The sequence below is a fragment of the Chrysochloris asiatica genome, unplaced genomic scaffold (genome assembly GCF_000296735.1).
Source record: "Chrysochloris asiatica unplaced genomic scaffold, ChrAsi1.0 scaffold00262, whole genome shotgun sequence".
Classification (NCBI taxonomy): domain Eukaryota; kingdom Metazoa; phylum Chordata; class Mammalia; order Afrosoricida; family Chrysochloridae; genus Chrysochloris; species Chrysochloris asiatica.
This window is the reverse complement of record NW_006408780.1, coordinates 2,176,621-2,201,676: the sequence shown is the minus strand read 5'-3', so window position 1 is coordinate 2,201,676 and position 25,056 is coordinate 2,176,621. Positions and strand designations below refer to the sequence as shown.

At 51.2% G+C, this 25,056-nt stretch overlaps 1 protein-coding gene across 1 annotated transcript; it reads right to left on the bottom strand.

Annotated features, from left to right (window-relative positions):
- Positions 1 to 24,545, bottom strand: CTBP1 (C-terminal binding protein 1). The gene is made up of 9 exons (XM_006874131.1): positions 24,530 to 24,545; positions 23,883 to 24,037; positions 13,435 to 13,579; positions 11,254 to 11,460; positions 3,551 to 3,765; positions 1,824 to 1,954; positions 1,079 to 1,206; positions 712 to 829; positions 1 to 224 (listed from the first exon to the last, which is right to left on the bottom strand). Exons 1-9 carry the CDS (start codon positions 24,543 to 24,545, stop codon positions 41 to 43), a joined length of 1,299 nt encoding a protein of 432 aa, XP_006874193.1. The 3' UTR covers positions 1 to 40.
- Between the last annotated feature and the right edge of the window lie 511 nt (positions 24,546 to 25,056).

Below are 25,056 nucleotides of genomic sequence, written 5' to 3'. Positions count from 1 at the left end.
GGCCCGTCCGCCAGGGCTCGGGGTAGACAGCTCGCCTGGGCTACAACTGGTCACTAGTGGGGTCTCTATCCGCCTCGGGCTTGACGGTTTGGCCAGGAGAAGGGGCGTGGGGCGGATGGGCCACGGGGGGCAGGCCGTGGGACAGGGACATGGCGCTGGGGACGATGCCTTCAACGGCGGCCGGGATGCCGGTGGGAGCCACGCCTACCACGCCTGGCGGGTACCTGCTGGGAGAGGAGAGAAGCCGTGGTATTGGCTGGGAGCAGGAGGACGTGGGCGGGTGGCAGCATCTCGGCAGACTGCAGGGTGTGGCCTCGGGGCGGAACACTGACTGCCTGGGTCCGAATAGTTCCATGACCATGAGGCCTGAGGACAGTGCCCCATCTCCCCTGGGGCTGTCAGTGTGCGGAGACCCTTGGCTCCCCTCGGCTCTGGTCACCTCCCTGCACCGCGTCCCCGCCCAGCTAGGCCAGGCTGCTTCCTGCTGACCAGAACATTATGTGGCCCCCACATGGAGAATGTGGCCAGGTCACTAGGCGCGGTCTGGGCCTCAAGGCTCCCGGGGGTCACAGATGCTTCTCCAGATGTCCCCCGAAACTGGGACACCCCACCCCCAACCCAGTCCCAACTGATCAAGCCAGTCCAGCAGTGGAGGACCCGCACGCTGCTTCCTAAGTGGACACCACGGGCGGGGAGACACCCCCTGCTCACCTGTAGGCTGCTCCGTTGAGCTCAGGGTGCACCACGGCTGGGTCCATGCTGGCCCAGTGGGTGGCGGCGGTCAGGTGGTCTTTGTTCACACAGTTCTTCAGGCTGTCTGGGATCCGACCTGCAGATACCACAAAGGGCGGACCCAGCACCAGGTGAGGAACGGGCCTGATGGGACCCCTGGAGACAGCTTGATGGAGACACAGGGCTATGCCTTCCTCCTCCAACACCCTGGGCACACTGTGTGTGTGACGTCACAGCTGTGAGGCACTCGAGTACAGTGGTGCTCTCAGCTCTGTGTCTCCAACGGCAATGAAGTGGCCCCTCCCAAGGCCACCCTGCCAATCTGCCCTCCGGCACTCGTGCCCACCTGTGATAGCTCTCCGGATCTCGCGGGCCGCTTCCTCGCGCATCTCGATGGAGGCCTGCTCACTGTACCAGGCCGCGTGGGGTGTGCATATCAGGTTTGGCGCGTCCTTCAGGGGGCCCTGGCTAAAGCTGAGGACAGTGCAGGGCACAGTTACAGTGACCACAGACACTGTGGCCCAGGAGTCCCCCAGGCTGGACATGGCTCAAGGCCATCAGCCCTGAGATGCTCAAACTTGCCCATGTGACCACACTGAGAAGGGGCAGGGTGGGGCTCTCCAAGCCCCTGTAGGGAGATGATGTGGACTAGGTACCCTCCCACAGAAGGGTCGTCACCCCTCCCGAAGGCTGCCCACTGCTCCCAGCATCGCTGGCTCCTCCACAGCTGCCCGAGACCTCCCCAAGCCCCAGCAGTGGCCAGGAAAAGATAACATGGGGGACCCCCAGGATGCCTAGTGCTTGCATTTGGGGACGACTCAGGTAGCATCTAGGAACAGGTGCAGTCCTGAGGAGTCCAGCTCCATCTGGTCCCCCAGGATGCTCTGATATCACCATGCAGGGGGCCGAGAGCCATCCCCAGCCGGGAAGCCGGCCACGGCCACTGCTAAGACCCAACAGCACGCAAATGAAGGCTGGCAGGGCCGTACCCACAGTCTCAGTTGCCCAGGCAAGGACTCGGGAGACACTGGCAGGAGGGGCCCCCCACCACTGCACCAAGCCCCCTCCCCGGGCGGTGCCGAGGGTCCCACCTGAAGGGCTCCGACTCGTGCACGTCCAGGGCTGCACCACGTATCCGGCCCTCTTTCAGGGCCTGCGCGAGCGCTTTCTCATCCACCAAGCCACCTCGCGCTGTGTTCACCAGGAACGCCCCTTGTCTCATCTGCAAAACAAGATGTGCCCTGTTGGCACATGCAGACGGAGGGCCACCACCTCCCAGGGCAGCCGGGGCTCACGGTGGTCAGCGGTACAGACAGCCTCCCTTTCCCGACCTGAGATCTCCCAGCTGGCTCTGGCTCATGGACCCCAAGCCTGAGTAACTCCCGCCTACCCCCACCAGGCTGCCATGTTCTGGCTCCCAAAGAGCAGTACAGGGGAGCCCACCTGCTTACTGCCTCTGGTTCTGGGCCCCTCCCCAGCACCCCAACTCGGCATGTGGTGCCTCGAAAGGGACTGGGGGATGAGAGCTCGGTCACTGTGGGCGGGGTCCCCATCCACAAAGGCCCAGGCTCCATCCCCTTTAGGCAAGGGTGTGGTCAGCAGGGGTGGTCTTCCAATGTACCAACTCCAGCAGAGACCCTGTTCCTGACAGGACTGTGATTACAGCTGCAGATCCCAACACAGGCTGGAATCTGTGACTTTAGCTCCGAGCTGGCCAGACACCAGACGTCCCCACGGCACAGGGAGGGCCTGTGTGTCCAGAGACTGCCAGGCACATCTGTCTGGGGAGGACAGCTTGTCCTCATGCACTAGGGGCTGTGGTGGCCACACAGCCACAGCTCCTTGCAATAGCACTACCCGAGCGGCGTCTACACGCCATAGCTCCCAGACCCACCATCTCTGCTGAATAAAGCAGGGCAATGGTGGCGGGCATCCTGCCTCTTGCCCCGTGTGGCCTGCAAGGGCCTGGGGCAAACAGAGTGTGCACATGCATACACGTGCAACAAGAACACACCCACAAACAGGCACTGGCGCAGTACATGCAATGAGTACACACAGTGTGCATCTGGACAGACATGCACTCAGCATGCATATGCACACAGACATGCAGATGTGCAGAGGTGTACACGCATCCACATACAAGCACGCAAACATGAGCTGGTCCACAACCACACACACACACACACACCAGTCCACACATGGATACACACAAACATGCACATACACAACTGGAAAGGCTCAGAGGCCCAGGGAGAGGCCACCAGAGTCCCAGCTCCTGCCCTGATGTTCCCTCTGAGCTCAGGACTGGGGGCATCAAGCTCCCTGCACTCAGGCACTGGGCAGTCTCCCAACGCAACCTTTCTGGATATGGGCTTCAAGCTGAACCATGACAGTATGCACATCTGAGGGGGGATGCAGTTGCTAGACCAAACACCCATCCCCAAGCACACTGCTGGGTGGGAGGAAGTGGCCTGTAAGGGCTCCTGGAAATGTATCTCAGGGGTGCTGTCTGCTTGGGTCCGACTCAGTGAGCCTATATCGGGTGTTCAAGGCTATAAACCTTGATGAGAGCAGAAAGCCTTAGCTTTCTTGCGTGGAGCAGCTGGTGAAGTCAGTCCACTGACCCAGAGGTTAGCAGTCCAGTGTGTGACTGACCACGCTACAGGGCTCCTATGGAACGTTGGTAAGTGCCTTTGGAATACAACTCAGAAAAGCAAGACAGGTGCCAGGGCAGAGCTCCCTGCTGTCAATGACTGCTCTGGACACCAGGGGGCAGCAGAGACCTGGGCCGGCCTGGGCACAGGGCAGCAGGACCCACCTGCTTGACGGTGAAATCATTGATGAGGTGATGGTTGTGCTCGTTGAGGCCGCAGTGCAGCGTCACGCAGTCACTGTGGAAGAGGAGGTCCTGTAGGGTGCTGACCCGCTGCAGCCCAAGCGCCCGTTCAATACCATCCGACAGGTATGGGTCGTAGAACAGCACGTTGAAGCCGAAGGCCTTGGCCCGCAGGGCCACCGCCTGCCCCACGCGACCTGCAGAGGCCCAGACACGGTCACTTGCTGTCTACAACCAGGGACTCATGGCCTCCTCTGTGCCCAGTTTCTCTGCCTGCCTGTTGGAACCACCCAAGGGAGCCTGTTATGAGACTCCATCCCAGTGGGAGTGGGACCTGAAGGCCTGGAGCCCGAGGTCCACCTGGTGCATGTGGTCAGCACTCCCTGAGTGGACTCAGGAGGCAGCACCTGCCATCTGCACTTTCTCCTCAACCCACCACTGCTCACAAGTCCTCTCAGACAAGGCCCCTGAAGGGCAACTCCAGTGTCCACACGCTGGCCTCAGGGGCCTGGGGTCTGTGGCTTTGCTTCCCCTTTGCTCTCCCTCTTCTCAGGTCTTCCCAAGGCACAGGCACTGGGGATCCCCCAGAGCAGGAGGGGGTGTGCCTGCCCCTCTGAAGTGGGAACTTCCCTGCAGAAATCACACCTGGCTAGAATTGTCCGTGCCCCGCAGGCCGGCAGGTGCACAAGTCTGATCGCACCTGGGGCCAAGAGCAGGCAGATCCCTGAGAGCTGGGGAGTGGGAGGGGAGCTGTAGCTGCTCTTGGGGGCAGGGTCTCTGACGTGAACACACCACGGCACCCACCATACCCAGACTGCACACTGCCTACTCCAGGCACCAGACAGAGAGGGAAGGCCAAGGGCTGGCCAGAGGCGCTCCCGCGCCCAGAGAAGGAGGACAGAATGGGTGATGTGCCCTGTGCCGTACCAGAAAGGAAGCCCCTATACAAGGGCTCACAGTGCTGCTTGGTGAGTGGTATCCAGTCACTTCTGATTCGTAACGGCCCCATATAGCATTTCCGAGGAGTGCTTGGTGGGTTTGAACTGACTTTGAGGTCCGGTACTTACCCTACCCCACCACACCAGGATTCCAGAGTGCTGGAACTCTGGAACTCTTGTTTACAACTGTAAACAAGGTGGGCCTCCCAGAGAAGGCCACACTGGTCAGAGACGTGCAGTGAGAGGAAGACATCAGACTGCAAGACCGGCTAGTGAGCCGCAAGGAGCAGCGGTCCATGGGCCTCCAGCAGGACAGAGGGAGGCCGGGGGCTGAGGAGGGCTCAGCCTGGTGTGGCGCGATAGGATAAGCACTAGACTGCAAAGTTGGTTTGAACCGTGGTCAGCGGTTCAAACTCACTAGATGCTGCTTTCCAAAAACCCTACAGAGGGTCACTATGAGTCGGCACCGACTCAAGGACACTTTACAACAACTTTCATGAGTGTTGTGGATCCCATTAAAATGAAGCCCTTGTAACTTCAATCGTTTCTCTGCTGACGATGATGCTATTGATGGTCTAGTTGTGGACTTTTCTTTACCCTGAGCTGCAATCTAGACTGATGGCTACATTCTTGCAGCTTTATCAGCAAGTGCCTCAAGCCCTCTTTGCTTTCAGCAAGCAAGGTGGTGCCATCTGCATACCGCAGGCTGTCTGAGCCTTTGTCCAATCTTGATCCCGTGTTCTTCAGATTGTTTGTTCAGCATCGACTGAGTAAGTATGGTACCACATTTCCTGATGTGAAACCATTCAATGTCCCCTTGTTTTGTTAGAAAGACTGTCTTTTGGGCTATGTTCAGGTTCCTCAGGAGCTTAATTAAGTGTTCTGGAATACCCGTTCTTACAATGCAATCCACAGTTTGTTCTAATCCACACCGAGTCAATAAAATGCCAGTAAGCATCTATCTGGTATTCTCTGCTTTCAGCCAAGAGTCATCTGATGTCACCCCTCTGTATACAGGGTAGATAGGGACGGGCAACTTAGACACTGGCTACCTAAAATAGGGGGATATCAAGGCACAGAGTGACTGACTTACAAGTTTTCAAGAGGGGGTTTAGTTTAAGAGTGTGCAGGGGAAAAGTAGAGCTCTCACTGAATAGTTTTCATTTTGTCTAGATGGGGAGATGGGGATAAGATTCTTATGATTCAATAGTAATTGTTATCGTGACTAATTGCGACTGTCACAACCGTAAAAGAAATTTTGTAACAAAAAGGGGGGAGTAGTTAATCTTACAGTCCAGAAATAGAGGACTCTAGGACCATCAAGGAAGAAGAGCACAAGCAGAATGCGGGACCCTATCCAGAGAAGCAGCACCAGAGATGGAGGCAGAGATGAGGACATGGAGAGAGGGAGCAGCTGAGGACTCTGGATTCATGGAAAGTGAAGGTCTGGGTGCTGGCGGCCAGGAGACAGGCTTACAGGATGAGTCCTTTGGTTGTTTACACGATTATATATTCCTGACTGTTTTTGTGTACATCCCCACCCACCCCCAAAAAAAACAGAGGGAATGGAAGTAAATACTATTGAATGATGACACACGGAGGGAATTGTAATCATTGTAATAAAGTGTAAAACTGATGTTCTCCACGTAAACTAGCCATCAGTTAACAAAAAACAAGTCATCTGATGTCAGTAATGACATTCTTCACTCCACATCCTCTTCTGACTCTGACTTGAACTTCTGGCAGCTCCATTGTCAATGTGCTGCTGCCCCTGTCTCTGCATCATCTTCAGCCAAACTTCACTTGCACGGGATACTGACTTTGTTTGATAAGTTCTGTACTCTGTTGGGTCATCTTCCTCTGGAAATAGGCACAAACGAGGATCTTTCCAAGTAGGTTGGCCAGACATCCGTCGTCCAAAGTTCCTGGCATAAATGAGTGAGTGTTCCCATGGCTGCATCAGTGTGTTGAAGCATTTCAACTGGTAGTCCGTGTTTACCCATAATTTTTTTTTTTACAGTTCTTTCAGTTAGAGAAAATCCAAGCGTGATTTTCCTGTTTCTGGTTTCTTAACTCCAGGTTTTGCACATTTTATTAGATTACTTTACTTGGTCTTAAGCCACTCTGAAATTTTCCATACAGCTCTCATTCTTCATCATTTTTTCCTCTCACTTTAGCTACCCTACCCTAGGTTCAGGCAAGCTTCATATTCTCTACTGACCTTCTCTTTTGTCACATTTACTTTCTTTCCTGTGTTGGTAATAGCCCTTGATGTCATCCCACAACTCATCCGGTCTTCAGAGGATCAAACCTGTTCTTAAAGGGGCCTCTGAATTCAGAGGGGATCTACTCAAGGTCGTAGTTTGTCTCTGGTAGACTTGTTTCCATTTCCCCGAGTTTCAACTTGAACTTGCATATGGGTCTGCCCCCGGCCTTGTTCGGTATTTAGCTTCCTTATGATCTCTTTCCACAGATGTAGTCAATTTGACTACTCTATAGGAGGGTAAGTCAAAAAGTATTTCTACAAAATCACAGAAATCTTTATTAAGCAAAAGTATCAAAAAGTGAAGCTATTGTTTCTCACCATCTTCTCCATCAAGGTCTGAAGGCTGTATTCCCAGCTCTCTAGCCTTTCCCTGGAGAATTCTGTGCTTACTGATTTATACCACGTTCAAATGGCAGTTTGGGCATCTTCGAAGAAGTCAAATCATGTTCCTTTGAAATGTTCAAGTTTGGAGTGTAAGAAGAGGCCTGAAGGGCAAAACAAGGGCTGTAGGGTGGACATGACAAGGCTTCCCAACTCCATTCTCACAAGATGGCCCTTGCTGCCCTCAGGGAACAAGCAGGTGCATGCTGGGAGGGAACTAATCCCTCGGTGCAACTTCCCTGGCCTTTGTGTTACCAATACAGCTTGCCCGTTTCCAGTTTAAAAAAGTCTTCCTAACGTCGCCCTGCCCCCACGCCCGAGTCCTGGCGTGGGTACTGCAGGAGAATGCGCTGGACTGCAAGGTCGGTTTGAACTGCCCACCAGCCACTCCTCGGAAACCCTGTACAGGGTCACTGTGAGTTGGAAGTAACTCAACGGCACTCAACAACAAGTGCGCATCCTGTGTCCTTTGAGAAAAGACAATCCACATTCGCCCTCTGCTGTTGCCGAGTCACTTCCAACTCACAGCAAGCCTGTATTGGGTTTCTGAGGAGCAGCTGGGAAGTTTGAACTGCTGACCTTATGGTCCAGTGCTGATCCCACAGTACCACACACCAGGACTCCCATTACTATTTCCGAATCCCACAGAGCAGTCGCCATAATCCTCTCTGCCCCATGGATCCCCTTGGAATTGGATTGGTCCTTGCTTTCTGGATCATATCGGTGATAAATACAAGACCCGATTACAATTCATTCCATAACATCATTTTCATTAGCTGCATTCTTGCTTAACAGACTGATGAACAGATCAGCTCTCTGAGCTAGCAGAGCTTCACACAGACACTCTGGGGACCCATGGAGCCACTACCCTGTGGCAATCATGCGGGTTCCTTAGAACCGACACTGCTGTACCGTGTGAGACACCTCAGTAACTCTCAGTGTCATCATGATCATGCTAGTCGTCTTACACACACAGCTTTCTGTATATCAGTTACAATGTCTTCATTCGTCAGGGTTTAGGGTTTGTCTGCTCCTGGCCCATCTTTGAGGTCTTCCCGACATCCTAATAATACCTGACCCATCTAAAAACGGCAGCTGTGCGTAGGGTAGCCTTCCCATGAACAAGGTGCCAAGCTTCAATGATTTGGGAAGATATCTTCTGGAGGTGCTTTTTTTTTTTTTAAATCTTAGTATTAGCTCTGACCTTAAAATCGTTTCCCCTACCACAAATAAGTATTGTTTCTGAGTGACAGCCCCTAATGAGACCAGCACAAGTACGTTACTGAGAAAACTGAGTGCAGAGACACTTAACCACGTCTTGTTGTCTGAGACTCGTGTAACAAAACTCTTGCTTTCTCCTCATTTGTTGAAAAAAGGCATTAACAATGACTAGGTCACAGGTCCTGCAACATTCTATCATGCAATCTCTGGTAGCAAATCTAAGACCAACGACACATTTTTCAACTCTGTTTACAACTTTTGCATTCCAATCACCAATGCATTAAGATGCAAGGCTGATCAATGCCAGACTGCAAAAGTTGGCAGAATTCGTCACTGTCTTCATCTTTGGCACCCACCAGTGATTAGTGTGTCCCTTTGAGTAATAGTTCTATTACCGGGTGTTCTGTGGAGGCACATGGACACTCTCTCTCACTGACAGCATGGTACTTCAGGAGAGATGCTGAAATATGCTTTCTGACGATGCATATGCCATGATTCTTACCCCCATTCCTAAGTTCGTCTGATTCGGAATGGCCAATACCTGTCCATTTCAGCTCACTAATGTCTAGGGCATCGATTCTTAGGCTCCATTTCATCCTGGACCACTCCAATTTTCCTGCATTCACACTGTGCACATTCCATGTTCTGATGGTCAGTGGATGCTTGCAGCTGTTTCTTCTCATTCTCAGCCATGCCACTTCAGCAAACAGAGGTCCTGAAAACTTTACTCCATCTGGGTCATTAAGAGGGCCTCTACTTTGAGGAGGCAGCTTTTCCCTAGTTGTATTTTGAGTGTCTTCCAACTTGAGAGGCTCATCTTTTGATGCCATTTCAGTGTTTCACTGAAATTCATAAGGCTTTTACTAGACAACAGTTTCAGAAGGAGCTCACCAGGTCCTTCTCCCTAGTCTGTCTTAGTCTGGCCGCCATGGGTTGTCCTGCTGGGATTTGAAATACCGCTGGCATAGCTTCAAGTATCACAGCAACGCCTATGCCCCACAGTACGACAAACTGACAGGCAAGTGGTAATAAAGGGATGTTGGTGCTGTTAAGTGCTATGGAGTCTGGGTTTCCAACACACGGCAATGCTGTATAGGGTTCCAAGAGCTGCTGGAAAGGTAGGTCTGAACGGCCAACGTTTGGGTTAGCAGTCCAGTGCTTATCCTACAGCAGGGCTCAATAAAGAGATAAATATTAAAAGTAATAAGGAAACAGGTGTCATAAAAAGGAACCAAGCAGAAATCCTGGAGCGGAAAAGTCCAAAAATGGAAATGAAAAACGCACTTGAAGGGTTCAGTAGCAGATTTGAGCAGGCGGAAGGAAGACTCAGCAAACCTGATGAGTGAAACTACCCAGGCTCAGGAGCAGAAAGAAGAAGGAATGCAGACAAATGACCAGGGGCTGAGGGGCTGGCAAACAGCATCCAAACATGCCCTAGGGGACTTTCAGAAGGAAGAGAATGAACTCAAGGGACAGAAAAGATATGTGAAGAAAGAATGCCTGAAAACTCCTCAAATCTGAAGAAAGACATGAATATGCACATCCAAGAAACCCACCAACTCCAAGCAGGAAAATCCAAGAAATCCACACCAAGGTACATTACAATCAAACTGAAACCGCAACCAACAGGATTTTTCAAAGCAGCAAGAGAAGCGACTTAAAAAGTTATAAAGGGCCCTCCACGGGACGGCTGCTGTTGCGGTTACATGCCTTCAAGTCGCCTGCAGCCCATAGCGACCCTGTACAGCGTTCCAAGGAGCAACCAGTAAGTCTGAACAGCCAAACTCATGATTCGAACTGACCCTACGGCCCTGTGCTTTATCCCATTGCGCCACACCAGGACCATAAGATTAGCAGCTCGTTTAGCCCCAGAAACCACAGAGGCCAAAAGGCAGCAGACTGTCATAGTCCAAGGACTAAGAAAAATACAGGATATTCTGTATCTTACAAAGCTATACTTCAAGAATGAAGGCTAAATTTAAGACATGTCGACATAAACAAAAGCTGAGGAAATTCATTACTATAAAACTGCCCTTCAAGAAATGCTACAGGGAGGTCTTCAGGCTGAGCAGCAACTAAACGCTGTAAGAAAAATAACACCAGCAATAATTTTATCAGCAAATGTAAAACCCAGTAAATACGGTACTTCTGATTTGGCTTTAAAGTTCTCCCAAGTTCGGCAGTTCGAAACCACCAGCGGTTCTGCAGAAGAAAGATGAGGCTTTCTGCTCCCGTAAAGATTTACAGCCTCAGAAGCCCTGTACAGTACAGGGTCACTATGAGTCGGAACCGACTCCAAGGCACTTAACAACAACAACAACAACTTGTTCCTTTATGATACAAAAGGCAAACGCCTAAAGAATTCTAAATCTGTGCTGATGGGCACACAGTCTATAAAGACACATCTGTGACAAGAATATCAAGTTGTAAGGATAAAGGTGTACAGGAGTAGACGGCTTGTATACTAGTGAAACTAAGCTGGTATCGTTCACGCTAGACTGCAGCCACACTCACTCCGCTACACGTCTTCCACCCTGGGGGACCCAGGCACATTTCAGGTGTTCATGGCAGCATACGGCACAGGGCCTAGGCAGAGGGTCAGTCCCAGGCTCTAGCCCTGACTCTGGTGGGGGTGGAGGTGACTGAGGTGTGACAGTCAGTGTACACAGGAGTGCTTGGTCCAGTGTCGGTGTGGGCTCAGCACCCCACTCCATGGCGAGGCCAGACCAGCTGCCCTCAACCTGGTGCTGGGCATCCTGCTTCCTGTCCGGGCAGTTGGCCAGCTCTGAGTAGCCACAACCCAGGACCACAGCCTCATCTTCTGCCCTGAGCGACTGCTGGAACCGGCAAACACGGGGGCCCAGGCCCGGCTAACGCACCTAGTCCAATGATGCCCAAGGTCTCCCCGCGGATCCTGGCGGCACCGGAAGCCACTTCCCGGATCTGCTCCACACTCTGGACTCGAGTGCCTTCCCGCAGCGCCTGGTGCAGCCACGTGGTCCGCCGGTACAGGTTCAGGATGTGGCACAGGGTCGAGTCCGCAGTCTCCTCCACGGAAGCCGCCGGCACGTTGCAGACAGCGATGCCTGTGAGGACACACGGACACACGTGGGCTCCCAGGATAGACACTGCGGAGCAGGCTGAGCGGGTCACTGGTTCCGAAACCTCTTAGAAGAGCAGGGGCTGAAGCCACCCACCTTATACCCTGACGCCGGAACGTGAGGCGGGGCTAGCAGCCAGGGCTCCGCCTCTAGACCGGTTCCTCCCCCAGCCCCAGGGCACAACGGGCAACAGAAGAGGATGCTGCCCCCTCCCATGTGTGTGGGGCCAGCAGATGCCCAGAACACCTGCCTGTCCGTTCTGTCCCAAGATGGCCCAGAAGAGGGCGCCTGACCAGGGTCCCAACCAAGACGCAGGCTCCACCTCTGCCTCCACCATGAAGCGAGCATGTGGTCCTGCTCCGTCACCGGGAGCCAGCCTCCCCAACAAAGATAGAAGAATCCCCAGGGAAGCAACCCGGGGCTGGGGCTCGGGCTCTAACACACGGTACTCCTACTTGCTGGGCCGGGGTTTAGAGCCGGGAGGCGCCTCAAGCGCCTGCGCCATGCCACCTGGCTCCTCACTAGTCTTCTGCCTCCGCAGGTACTCAATGCAGCCTGGAGCTGGTACTGTGTCCCCCGGCTCCAGCCCTAATGCCAGGGCCACTGTGAGGAGCCGTGTCCCTGCGCCCTGCCTGTCCCTGCCAGAACCCCTCCTGCTCCCTCTCATTTCACTTTCTTGCTCTGAAAATTCCCCAGGCTGTTGTTTGAAGTTTCCATCTACTTCCCCGTTCACCCAGAGTCTGGACAATATTAGTTGGACTTCACGCTGACTGCTTCCCTGGCTCTAACATGAGGGGCAATGGGTCTGACACTGAAGGGATGAGGGTGGAACTTCGAAGGGTGGTGTACGACACGGAGGGGGCAGGGCCTGATAGGAGAGGCGTGGGGTCTGAAATGAAGTGGGCGGGACTGATAGAGGGGTGGTGTCTGATGTGGAGGCGGGGCCTGACACTGAGGCGGGGAGCCTGACACGGAAGGGACGCAGTGTGACGTCAGTGGGAGTTGCCATGGAGGCACGGCTCCGACATGGACAGGACAGGGGCTGTCGAAGTGCACCAGGGATGGAGAAACAACTCGCTTCGTCACAAAAGGCAAGACCAGGAGTTCTGGAATCGGCCCACTTAGGAGGTAGGCCCAGAGCACACAGCATCCAACTGTCCTTGGGCTGAGGGGCACACCCCACCTCCCCAAGTGGAGAAACCCCACCTCCCCAAGTGGAGAAACCCCACTTCCCTGAGTGAAGACACCCTCATCTCCCCGAGTTGAGGGACCCTCATCTCCCCGAGTGGAGACACCCCACGTCCCCGAGTGGAGACAGCCCACCTCCCCGAGTGGAGATACCCCAGGCCCTGGTCCTGGGGCCACAGCTCCATTCCAGCATGTGGAAGCCGTGGCCCAGAGGAAAAAGGGGCTGAGCCAGGCACTAGAGAAAACATTTTCCAACTACTGGCTACGAGACATGGGTGGCACGTGATGTCATGGAGTTTCAGTTAACATTAGGAAAAGCGAGACCAGGAAGAAAGGAGCTGGAACAGAGAGAGCAGTAGACTTCACTGAACACAGGCGGCGGCGTAGTGCTCTGCACGTGTGTTTCAGCACAAGTGTGTGTGTCTGACACAAGACCCTTGACATTTTCTCCTGTGTTTTGTGTAATCCCCTGATGCAGACATGCTGACTGCCTGCCTCATGGCCCCATCCCTGCTCAGGGCTGGCTGTTCAGCGACGGGAGTCCTGGACCAGTTAAAGGGCCTGGGTGAAGCTAAGGTCGGCACCCCAGCAAAGCTGTCCTGCAGAGCTAGTAGAAACAGGGTCCACACCAGGCCTGTAAATGTCAAGAGGCAAGATTCTCACTGCTGTAAATAAAACCTCAATGGAGAAAGCCCCATGGCAAAGATGACACCAAGGAAGCAGAACCCAAGAAAGGCTCAGAGCAGAGAGGACCTGGACCAATCTTCCTACCTAAATCCCCGGCTGACTTTATGTCGATGTTATCAAAACCACTGCCAATGCGCACGATGATCCGGAGGGCTTTGAACTTCTCCAGGTCCTCCCTGGTTAAAGTGATGGTGTGGTACATCAGGGCCCCCACAGCTTCATTCAGGACCTGGAGAAAAAGGAGAGAACGCATGGCCGTGAGCGTGCCGGTCCAGCCTGCAGGAGGCACTCAAGTCACAGGGGCCTGGCTTAGAGTGCGCACACGGAGCCTGCTGACTTTGTCAAAACCCATCTCTGGCTCTGAAGGCACGTGGACCCCAAGGAGGAATTTCTGGGACCCCAGGGAGAGGCCCCCTCCCTGCATGTATGCTCTGACAGGGGGTTGCTAACAAGAAATGTTGTCTGCAGGCACCAACAGCTTACTCTACACTGCAGCTGGTGTCTGCAGCCAGCTCTGGACTCCTGGCCCAGACGTGTCAAGGACACGTGTGGTCCTGGGCCCCACCACTTGTTTTTGCAGCTCCACATTACCAGCGCTCCTAGAGAGGAGGCAGCAGGCAGGCAGCTGCTGGAGACCAAAGCTAAGAAGCCCAGAAATTCCACTACCATGGCAGCTAGACTCCACTGTTGCCCATCAGTGCCAATACTCTAGGCCACCCAGAGTGTTCACACAGAAGTCATAGCAGCCTCTGCTCTGACACAGACTAGCGTGTCCCAGAGACCTGTCCTGGAAGGTTCCCAGGGACACTGTTCATGACGGCTCCCCCGGGGCTACAGGGAGGAGGAGAGAACACACAGCACAGGTATGAACTAAGGTGTGGTCACATGGGGGCATCACAGAGCACAGGTTTGAAAGATGTGGCCACATGGGGGCATCACAGAGCACAGGTATGAACTGAGGTGTGGTCACATGGGGGCATCACAGAGCGCAGGTATGAGCTGAGGTGTGGTCACATGGGGGCATCACAGAGCGCAGGTTTGAAAGATGTGGCCACATGGGGGCATCAGAGAGCATATGTATGAACCGAAGAGGGAGGGGAGAGAGGCTGTCACAGCACAGGTATGAATCCATGTGTTGGGGGAGCATCACAGAGCGCAGGTATAAACCAAGGTGTAGGGAGGAGGAGGAGGAGGAATCACAGAACCAAGAAATGAACTGAGGCATGGGTCTGAACAGGTGTGGGGGAAGGGGCATCACAAAGCCGCAGGTATGATCTGAGGCATGGGTCTCCTGGGAGCATCACAGAGAGCAGGTATGAACCAAGGTGTGGGAGGGGACATCACAGAGCACAGGGATAAACTTAGGTGTGGGGGACGGGTGTCCTACAGCAAAGGTATGCTCTGAGGTGTAGTCACATGGGGCGTGACGTTTCTTTTATATGCAAGGGTATGAGGCGGCTGGAACCGGCGTTGTCCATATGATCGCTGTCAACGTATAAAAACAAGGTTGATCTCTGTGCTTTGGATCCTGGGGCCTGGATGAATTCACTTATCTGGTCTGTTTTAGGGTTTTCTTTGGGATAAGGACTGGACTGCTAGCTTTTTTTGCGGTTCAAACCCAGCAGCCACTCCTTGAGAACCCTACACAGGGCCTGAGTCAGAACCCACTTGATGGCACTTAACAATAACACACAGACAATTAGGAACTGTTCTATTTCTTCCTTCCCAGGTTATGTCCCTTTCACTTTTGGTCATACCGTATTTTACTGACCACCATTCCTTTGACTTTAACTTCTCAGCATCATCTTACTAAGCGTGTCTTTCAGAAACAAAGTGGAATTGGTCAAATGGTTCTTTGGCCTAATCTTAACTACACCACAGAACATATTTACAGAAAGAAGTTTCCAAAAAGCTGGTGGGAAAATGGAATTAAAAGCTAATGGAATTTTCCCACCAACTTTCTGAAGCCCCCGTCATATTTGCTGAAGATCCCTGGTATTATAGTAGCTACACATTGGGCTGCTAACCATCAGGTCAGCAGTTCAAATCCATCTGAGGCTGTCTGTTCCTGTAAAGGTTTATCGCCTTGGCACCCTACAGGCAAGGGCACTGAGATGGAATGGGCTCAGGGACACACAGCAGCAGCAGTGTATTAGCTTGTAGTTGTTTAGTGGGGTCCTGGAGTGGCACTGCATGAGCTAGACTGCCAGCCACAAGGCTGGTGGTTCAAACCCACCAGCCACTCCTTAGAAACCCTATACAGGGTTACTATGAGTCGGAACTAATTTGACGGCACTTACCAACAGCACTATAACAAAGAGGACCCGTTGGCACATGAAACTAGAGCCACAGACATAGTATTGTTGGTGCTGGGTGCCGTCTGTCTAATGGGTCCCAATGCCCAACAGAAGGAAACACAGCCTGGTCCTGTACCATCATTACAACTGTGACATTGCAAGTCACGGGAGTAGAGGTTAGAATTCACACACATACTTTGGGGACACAGTTCAATCCATAACACTCATACCTAAACACATCTTCTGCCTTAGCGTCTCCCCTTGACCTGCTTTTCTAACAACTGACTTCTTCTTTGGTTTCCTCTTTTTCTGTTTCTGGGGATCTTCTTGCTCATCATGTTTTCTTGGTGAATTTTGAGGGGAAAGGTTACTTTGTTCTTTTAAGGATACAGAGTACATGTCTTTTCTGTGGCGATCTGTTTAAATTAAGCTTTTGATGTTGACATCATGACAGATCTGTATGTGGCTGTACAAACACAGAGATCTAGCGCCTTTGGCCCGGGTTCCTCCAATGGTAACATTCTGCAGAGCTGTAGCAGATGATTACTACCAGGAAACTGGTTCAGATGCAGACGAAAGATGAGACGTTGCCCCTTTAGCCACACCTGCTTCCTTACAACTGCCACCCCCTGCTGACCCCCTGGGAACCACTAGTCTGTCCTCCACCTCTGTCACTCTGTCACTTCAATAACATCATTGCTGTTACATGCTCTTGGGTCGGTTTCGACTCCTAGTGACCCTGTGTACAACAGAACAAAACACTGCCCAGTACTGCACTACCTCACAATTACTGTGATGTTTCAGCCCACTGCTGTTGCCACTGTGCCAATCCGTATCGGTGGGGTCTTATTTTTCTTCACTGACCCTTTATTTTACCAATGGGCTGCTCAAGGGATTGGTCTGTCCTGATAACATGTCTGAAGAATGAGAGACAATGTCTTGCCGTCATGGCTGTTAAGGAGCATTCTGGCTGAACTTCCAACACAGTTGCTCATTCTTTAGGCAGTCCGTGGTTGTTGTTGTTGTTGTTGTTAAGTGCCATCGAGAGTCGGTACCAACTCAGAGGAACCCTATGCACAGCAGAACGATGCACTACCCGATCCTGAGCCAACCTCACAATTGTTGCCACGCTTGAGTCCACTGATGCTACCACTTGGCCAATCCACCTCGTTGGGGGGCTTCCTCTTTTTCTCTGATCCTCCACCTTACCAAACACGACATCCTTCTCCAGCGACTGGTCTCTCCTGACAATATGTCCAAAGTATGAGAGACGAAGTTTGGCCATCCTGGCCTCCAAGGAGCACTCTGGCTGCACTTCTTCCAACACGGATCTGTTGGTTCTTTTGGCAACCCATGGTACTTTCAGTATTTTCTTTCAACACCATAACTCAAAAGCATCAATTCTTCTACGATCTTCCTTATTCACTGTCCAGCTTTTGCATGCATATGAGGTTATTGAAAATACCATGGCTTGGGTCAGGCACACTTTAGTCCTCAAGCTGACATCTTTGCTCTTCAACACTTTAAAAAGGTCTTGTGCAGCAGATTTGCCCAATGCAATACGTCGTCTGATCTCTTGACTGTTGCTTCCGCAAGTGTTGATAGTTGATCCAAGAAGAAAGAAGTCCTTGACAACTTCAATCTTTTCTCCATTGATAAGAATGTTGTTTATTGGTCCAGTGGTGAGGATTTCTGTTTTCTTGACATTGAGATGTAATCCATATCAAAGGCTGTGCTCTTTGATCTTCATCAGTAAATATTCTAAGCCCTCTTCACTTTCAACAAGCAAGGCTGTATCATTTGCATATCACAGGTTGTTAATGAGTTTTTCTCTAATCTGATGCCACGTTTTTCTTCATAGAACCCAGCTTCTCAGATTATTTGTTCAGCATACAGGTTGAATAGGTATGGTGAAAGAATACAACCCTGTCACACACCTTTCTTAATTTTTAACCCATGTTCTGTTCAAAAAACTGCCTCTTGGTCCAGGTACAGATTCCTCGTGAGCACAATTAAGTGTTCTGGAATACTCATACTTCACAATGTTGTCCATAGATTGTTATGATCCACACAATCAAAAGCCTTTGTGTAATCAATAAAGCGCAGGTAAACATCTTTCTGATAGTTTCTGATTTCAACCAAGATCTACTGGACATCAGCAATGATATCCCTCCTTCCACAGCCTCTTCTGAATCCAGCTTGAACCTCTGGAAGTTCTCTGTCAATGTATGCTTGCAGCCATTTCTGTAGTACCTTTAGTAAAACTTTACTTGCATGGGATATCAAGGATATTGTCCAATGATATGTTTAGTATTATTCGCCAACACCATAATTCAAATGCATTCATTCTTCTCTGGTCTTCTTTGTTCATTATTCAGTTTTCACGATTCAAAGTACCATGGCTTGAGTCATACACATCATAGTCCTCAGAGTGACATCTTGACTCTTTACCTTAAAGAGGTCTTGTGCAGGAAGTTTGCCCAATGCCATACATCATCTGATTTCTTAATTTCATCTTTTCTCCTCTTACCATGATGCTATTAATTGGTCCAGTTATGAGGATTTGGGGTTTCTTTACATTGAGGTATAATCCATACTGAAGGCTGTGCACTTTGATCTTCATCAGTCCTCTCGGCTTCACCAGCAAGCAAGAATGTGTCGTTTGCATGTTACAGGTTGTTAACGAGTCTTCCTCTGGTCCAGATGCCAAGAACATCACATAAATGGAACCACACTTTGGGTTGTCCTTTTGAGATTGGTCCTTCACTCAGCCTGATTCCCGTATATCCAGCCAGTCCCTTTTGAGTGCTGAGTGGTATTGCTCGCTATGGACATACCACAGTTTGCTTAGCCGTTTCTGCCCACTAAAGGATATCAGAGTGGTTTCCGTTTTGTGGCCATGACAAAATACAGCTGCTACAGACCCCCACGTACAGATGTGTGCATCGTTGTTTACAGTGCCCCGGGTGAGCACCCAGGAACGCAGTTTCTGGGTCGTGTGGTAGCTGCAGGTTTCATTTTGCAGGAACTGGCAGACTGGTTTCCTGGGTAACTGACTCAGTTTCTCCATGGCCCCGTCAGCCTGCAATGGCACTGATTTTTCAGGCATTCTGGCAGTGTGGTGATACCTCATTATTGTTTCCATTTGTTATTTCCCACATGAATAACTAATGAAGGTGCCCTGGTGGTGCATCGACCTAAGCGCTGGGCTGCTACTAACCACAGAGTCAGCGGCTCAGACCCTCCAGCAGTCCACAGGAGAGAGACGAGGCTGTCTGCACCAGAAAGATTTATGGCCTCAGAAACTCAAATGGAATCGTACTGTTTTGCCTGCTGGAGTCAGCATGACCAGGTAGCAGTGGGTTTGGGTTTGGGAATAGCTAAATGATTAGACAGAGACTCACTAACAACCTTCGATATGCAGATGATACAACCTTGCTTGCTGAAAGTGAAGAGGACTTCAAACATTTACTGAAGATCAAAGAGCACAGCCTTTGGTATGGATTACATCTCAATGTCAAGAAAACAAAAATCCTCACCACTGGACCAATAAATAACATTCTTATCAATGGAGAAAAGATTGACGTTGTCAACACTCGTGGAAGCAGCAGTCAAGAAATCAGATGACACATTGCATTAGGCAAATCTGCTGCACAGGAACTTTTTAAAGTGTTGAAGAGCAAAGATGTCAGCTTGAGTACTAAGGTGTGCCTGACCCAAGCCATGGTATTTTCAGTAACCTCATATGCATGCGAAAGCTGGACAGTGAATAAGGAAGATTGTAGAATTGATGCTTTTGAGTTATGGTGTTGGAGGAGAATATTGAAAGTGCCATGGGCTGCCAGAAAAACCAACAGATCCATTTTGGAAGAAGTGCAGTCAGAGTGCTCCTTGGAGGTCCAGGATGGCCAAACTTTGTCTCTCATACTTCAGACATATTGTCAGGAGGGACCAGTCGCTGGAGAAAGATATCATGTTTGGTAAGGTGGGGGTCAGAGAAAAAGAGGAAGACCCACCCACCCCCAGCCCAGCAAGATGCATTGGCCAAGTGGCAGCATCGATGGACTCAAGCATGGCAACAGTAGTGAGGTTGGCCCAGGATCGGGCAGTGTTTCGTTCTGCTGTGCATAAGGTCGCTATGGGTCGGTACCGACTCGATGGCACCTAACAGCAACAAATGATGCTGAACATCAGTTTATGTACTTAGCTGCCATCTTGTATATCCTCTTTGGTGAAATTTTTTTTCATTTCTTTTGCCCTAATGTAGGCTAAGCATTGGACTGCTTACTGCAAGGTCGGTGGTTCAAACCCACCGGCCACTCTTCAGACACCCTATAAAGGGTGATAATGAGTCGGACCCGACTCTACAGCACTTAACAACAACATTTTCTAGCTGGATTATTTGCTTTTTTTCCTGTTGGGTATGGAGAATTCTTTATGTATCCTACACACTAGTGCTTTGTCAGATACATGGTTTCCAAATATTTTCTCCCAGTCAGTAGCTTTTCTTTTCACCCTTTAACAGGGTGTTTCACAGAGTACACACTTTTTATTTTGATAAGGTCCAATTAAACAACTGTCTCCCTTTAAGAATGACACTTAGAACCACATCTAAGAACTCGTACGTAACCTCAGACCCAATGAATCGTTACTGTATGTTTACAGGGTTTATGTTTCACATTTAAGTCTCTAAAGATTTTAGAGTTTTACGTTTGCCAATAAAGGATTTTTATGGTTTTATGTTTTCCGTGTAAGTCTCTACAGATTTTTGTCTTGTTTTCTCTTTGACTTTTATGTCTCTGGCGCAGTTTGCAGTAACTTCTGTCGAAAGTGAAAGGTTTGGTTTTCGCTGGAACTAAGAAGATTCAAAAGAGGACACGGAACAAGGGGTGTCAACGCTGACGTACGATGGATCTTGACTGAAAACCAGAGAATACAACAAACATGTCTATCTGTGTATTATTCACATTTGACTGTGTGGACCACAAATTATGGACAACATTGCAAAGAATGGGTATTCCAGAACACTTAATTGTGCTCGTGAGGAACCTGTACATAGACCAAGAGGCAGTCGTTTGAACAGGGTAAGGGGATACTGAGTGGCTTAAAATCTGGAAAGCTGTGTACCAGGATTGTATTCTTTCACTGTGCTTACTCAATCTGGATGCTGAACAAACAATCTGAGAGTTGGATTCTATGAAGAAACACGTGGCATCAGGAAGGGAGGAAGACTCATTAACAACCTGCAACATACAGACTATACAACCTTGCTTGCTAGAACTGAAGACCTGAAACACTTGCTGATGAAGATCAAAGACCACAGCCTACATACAGTATGGGTTGCAAGCAACATCACAACAAATGGAGAAAAGTCGGAAGTTATCAAGGATTTCCTTTTACTTGGATCCACAATCAACTCGTGGAAACAGCAGTCAAATGATGCATTGCATTGGGTACGGTCCATCTGCTGCAAAAGATCTCTTAAAAGTGTTAAGAAGCAAAGATGCCACTGACCCAAGGATATTTTCAACTACCTTATGGGCATGTAAAGGCAGGATAAGGAAAACTGAAGAATGAGTGATGCCTGTGAACTCTAGTTGGTGAAGAGCAGTAAATGTACCAGGAACTGCTACCACAACAAACAAGTCTGTTCTTGGAAGAAGGACAGCCTAGAATGCGCATTAGAAGCTAGGATGGGAATACTTTGTCTCTGGTACTTTGGCCATGTTGTCAGACGGGACTGGCCCCTGGAGAAGGACGTGCTGTTGGGTTAAGTGGAGGGTCATTGCTAAAGAGGAAGACCCTCTCTGAGATGGGTGCACTCAGTGGCTGCAACAACAGGTTCACACATAACGATGAGGCTGGGGCAGCACTGGGCGGCGTCTCCTTCCGCTGTACACGCACGCGGGCCCTCTGAGTCAGAAGTGACGTGATGGCACCTAACAACCACAGTTGTCACAAGTGTGACTACGATGTGTATTGGCATGGATTTCTTAGGGTTCGAGCTGTTTTCGGTTATTCGGCTTGTTGAAACCGTAGGTTTATGCTTCTTGCAAATTGGGGGCGTTCTAGCCATTTCTCCTTCAGACGCTTTTCCAGCTCTGTCATCGTCCTTCCAGGACATAAACATTTGCTTTCCTGATATATCCCCAGGTCCCTGGGCTCCCCCACCCCCAGTATGTTTCCCTCTGTTCTTCACTTCATGAGATTCCTATCCTTCTGTCCTCCAGCTCATGGACTGTTGTTGTCACCTTGGTGCCCCCACTCTGCTGCTGCCCCCTCACTGGCCTCCCAGCTGCTCCTGTCCCTGTTACTGCACTTCTCTAAACGTCTCCGGGGGTTTTCTTCTATATCTCTGCTGAGACTTGCCAGGTCTGCGTTGAGACTTTATATTGTTTGCTTTAGGCATGTCTGTGCTTGCTCACTAATGCATTATTGGTGGGTTTGAATTGCCCACCGTGTGGTTAGCAGTCAAATGCTTACCCTAGAGCGACATGCCAGGACTTCATTATTGCCATGGCTGCTTTAAAATTGTGTCTGATAAATCCATCACCTTTGTCACCTATGGTTGGCACCTGTTGACTGTTCACTTCATTTGCCGTGTTCTTGGTTCCTGGTATGAGACGTGGTTTCCGATGAAAACACTTACTGAAACCTTCAGTTTTCGCTTAGCCACCTGATTACACCGGCTCCTTGTCGAGTCCCTTGTTAGCCAGCATTTCACATTCACGGCACAGTAACAAAAATCTGTTCTCCGACTATTCTGCGTGTTAACGACATACATCTGACAGTATGGAACTCCAAGGTGAGGCGGGAGTAACGCTGGCTGTATGGTTGGGGTTATGTGTCAGCTGGGCTGCACCGTGATTCTCAATGGGTTGGCAGCTACGGAATGACTTGGCTGCCTCTGATACCACACTAGGGTGGTAGTCTAGGTTCCACATTCAGCCTTTGCTGTCATGGGTGGGGACAGGGATGCAGCTTTTAGGGCGGAGTCTGGCAGCAGTTACTACCAGCTTTTGGTTCTGCTAAGCTGCCCCTTTCCTGATCCTTTGGCAAGAAAGCAGGCTTCTGTCCTGTATTCGTAGCATCGCCAGGTCACTTGCTTCTCCAGCTTCAAGACCACGATACTGAGGCGAGAAGAAAGCCTAAGGCCCTTATCACACCTTCAGGTCCCAAGGCCACGAGCCAGTCTTCCTAAACATCAGCTGTTGCGCTTTTCAACTCGAAATTGGCTGTCTCCCCCGAATCTGGTGTATCACTTTAGGCGGCTACTGTTAGGTTCTGTGTCTCCACTTTCTTTCTCTGGGTATGGTAGTCGGGGCTGCACAGCCCTGGTCTGAGAACTCGCTGTTCATCTGCTGCTGGTGCCTCGTGGCTCTGCTGGATTTGGCTTGGGTTACCTTTGATTGTGTGGTGATTGTGTGGTGGACGCTGTACTTGAAGATGACTTGTAGCAGTCACCTGAGGCCAGTGCTACCTGCTAGACAGCGACACAAGGTGGCAAACAGTGTGAGGGCAGGCCCGGGTCCAGTTCCCCCTCACTCTCAGTCCGAAGCAAGCCCCAGCCACATCAGCAGGCCCCAGACACCACCTTGTGAACTCCCTGCCCTCTGCGGCCAATAGCCTCTCAGCCACATCTTCCAGAAGCAGCAGCACCCCTGGACTGAACTGGCTAAGGTCTCCCATCCCTCTGGGTTCTGAGCCTCTCCTGAGCACAGCTCTATCACACTGGCTCCTGACTGCTTTTTGGATTTGCTTGGTTTTGCTATTTTTAAAACGTCATCCAGTTTTCTTGACTGCTTAGTCTGCCTTTGGAAACATGATGTTGTCGAAGTTGGTTCTGACTCACAGAGACCCTGTGCAGGGTTTTCCAAGGAGTGGCTAGTAGTTGTGAACGGCTGACCTTTCAGTTATCAGTCCAGTGCTTACCCTGCAGTGTCACACCAGGACTCCATTATGAGACACAGGAAACCGGCGTAACAGAACTTGCAGCAAACAGCTAAACCCTAACAGCTGTCCCAGAGCAGCGATTGCCTCGGCTCCAAGCTGTCTCCCACAGCCGGGGAATAACCTAGCACCACAAGGGAGTGAGTCCAGTCTGCGGACAGACATCGTCCGTCCCAGGCAGTACTCAGTCCTGTGGGAGCAGAAAGGAGTGCCACAGTGGCCAGGGCCCTTACTCCCACGCATCCCACACCTGCGCGCCCCTCTCGGCCGACCGCGCGCCCTCACCTTCTCGTGAATCTCTTGTGTGGACTGGGCGTCACAAAATGCCACGGTGGCGACATCCTTCAGGATGGGCATCTCCACCGTGCAGTCCCGGCCGTCGAGCAGGGCCACCAGGGGCCGGGGGTGCAGGGGCCCATTCATGATCGGAGGTCGGACGCCTACAACGACAGGAGAGGACACTCAAGTTTCCTGCGGCAGTTCACAGCCCTGGCTAAAGCCTCACTACCCCCACTGCCTGCCGTCCTCCTGGGCAGATGAGCTGACCGACTGCCCACAGACATTCTGCTCAGATTGTCTGGTCACGTGGGTCTCTCATTCAGGGAGCCATGACTGACAGGGAAGATGGACCAGTGGGAGCACTACAGCTTCCTGTCACCCAAGAGAAGCAGACAAAGGGTGACTGCTGCCACCCCCAGGTGGCCCAGGGCTCTGACACAGAGCAAGGTGTCCACGCAAGCCACTGACAGGGCAGCCAGCCAAGGGGCTACGGCCCTGGCTCCGTCCTGGAGGCAGGCTTTTCACATGATTGGCGCTAGAAAGTGAGATTGTCACGTGACAGATGGGCTGTGGAAAAACGCCCGTTCCTTCCTTCTACCTCAAGCTACAGCACCGCTGCCCAAGTCCCCAATGGTGGCCAACCTTCCACATACCCGGCACAATTTGCATGTAGAGATTAGAAAGTGCAAGAGATGGTGAAAAGGCAGGAAAGGCTTAAAGTGCATTCGAAGGCAACACAATCTCCTAGGGCCCCACAGCAGGATGAGGAGGAATGAGGAAAACCACTTCTCCCACAGAGCACACGCTGGGCCTGTCCTTACCTGTCCTATGCAGCTAGACAGGTTCCAGCAGAGCTCCCACACTAATAAAGACTAGGTAGAAAGGCATTACCTTCCAGGCATCAGCCACTGAAAACCCTCCGGCACACACCACTTGTGGGGACGGCGCAGGACTAGCAGCGTTTCACGCTGTGGTTGGTGGGGATCTCTATGAGTCGGGGGCGAACAGCAGCTGGGGCTCCTTCACAGTCCCTCGTGGAAAATGGGGAATTCTGCAGGCCACGTGCTGTGTGCACCAGGACAGACTCATGACCTGCAGCTGGTGGGTGGCAGAGCTAAGACTGGAGCCCAGGCACAGAGGACAAGCGCTGAGGGCAGGGATGAAAAACCAAGGGCCTGGG

Coding starts and splice junctions, on each gene's coding strand:
- CTBP1 (XM_006874131.1), bottom strand. Junction 11,461..13,434: donor AAAGTCAGCCGGGGATTTAG/GTAGGAAGATTG, acceptor GTGTCCTCACAG/GCATCGCTGTCTGCAACGTG. Junction 1,955..3,550: donor ATGATTTCACCGTCAAGCAG/GTGGGTCCTGCT, acceptor CTTGTTTTGCAG/ATGAGACAAGGGGCGTTCCT.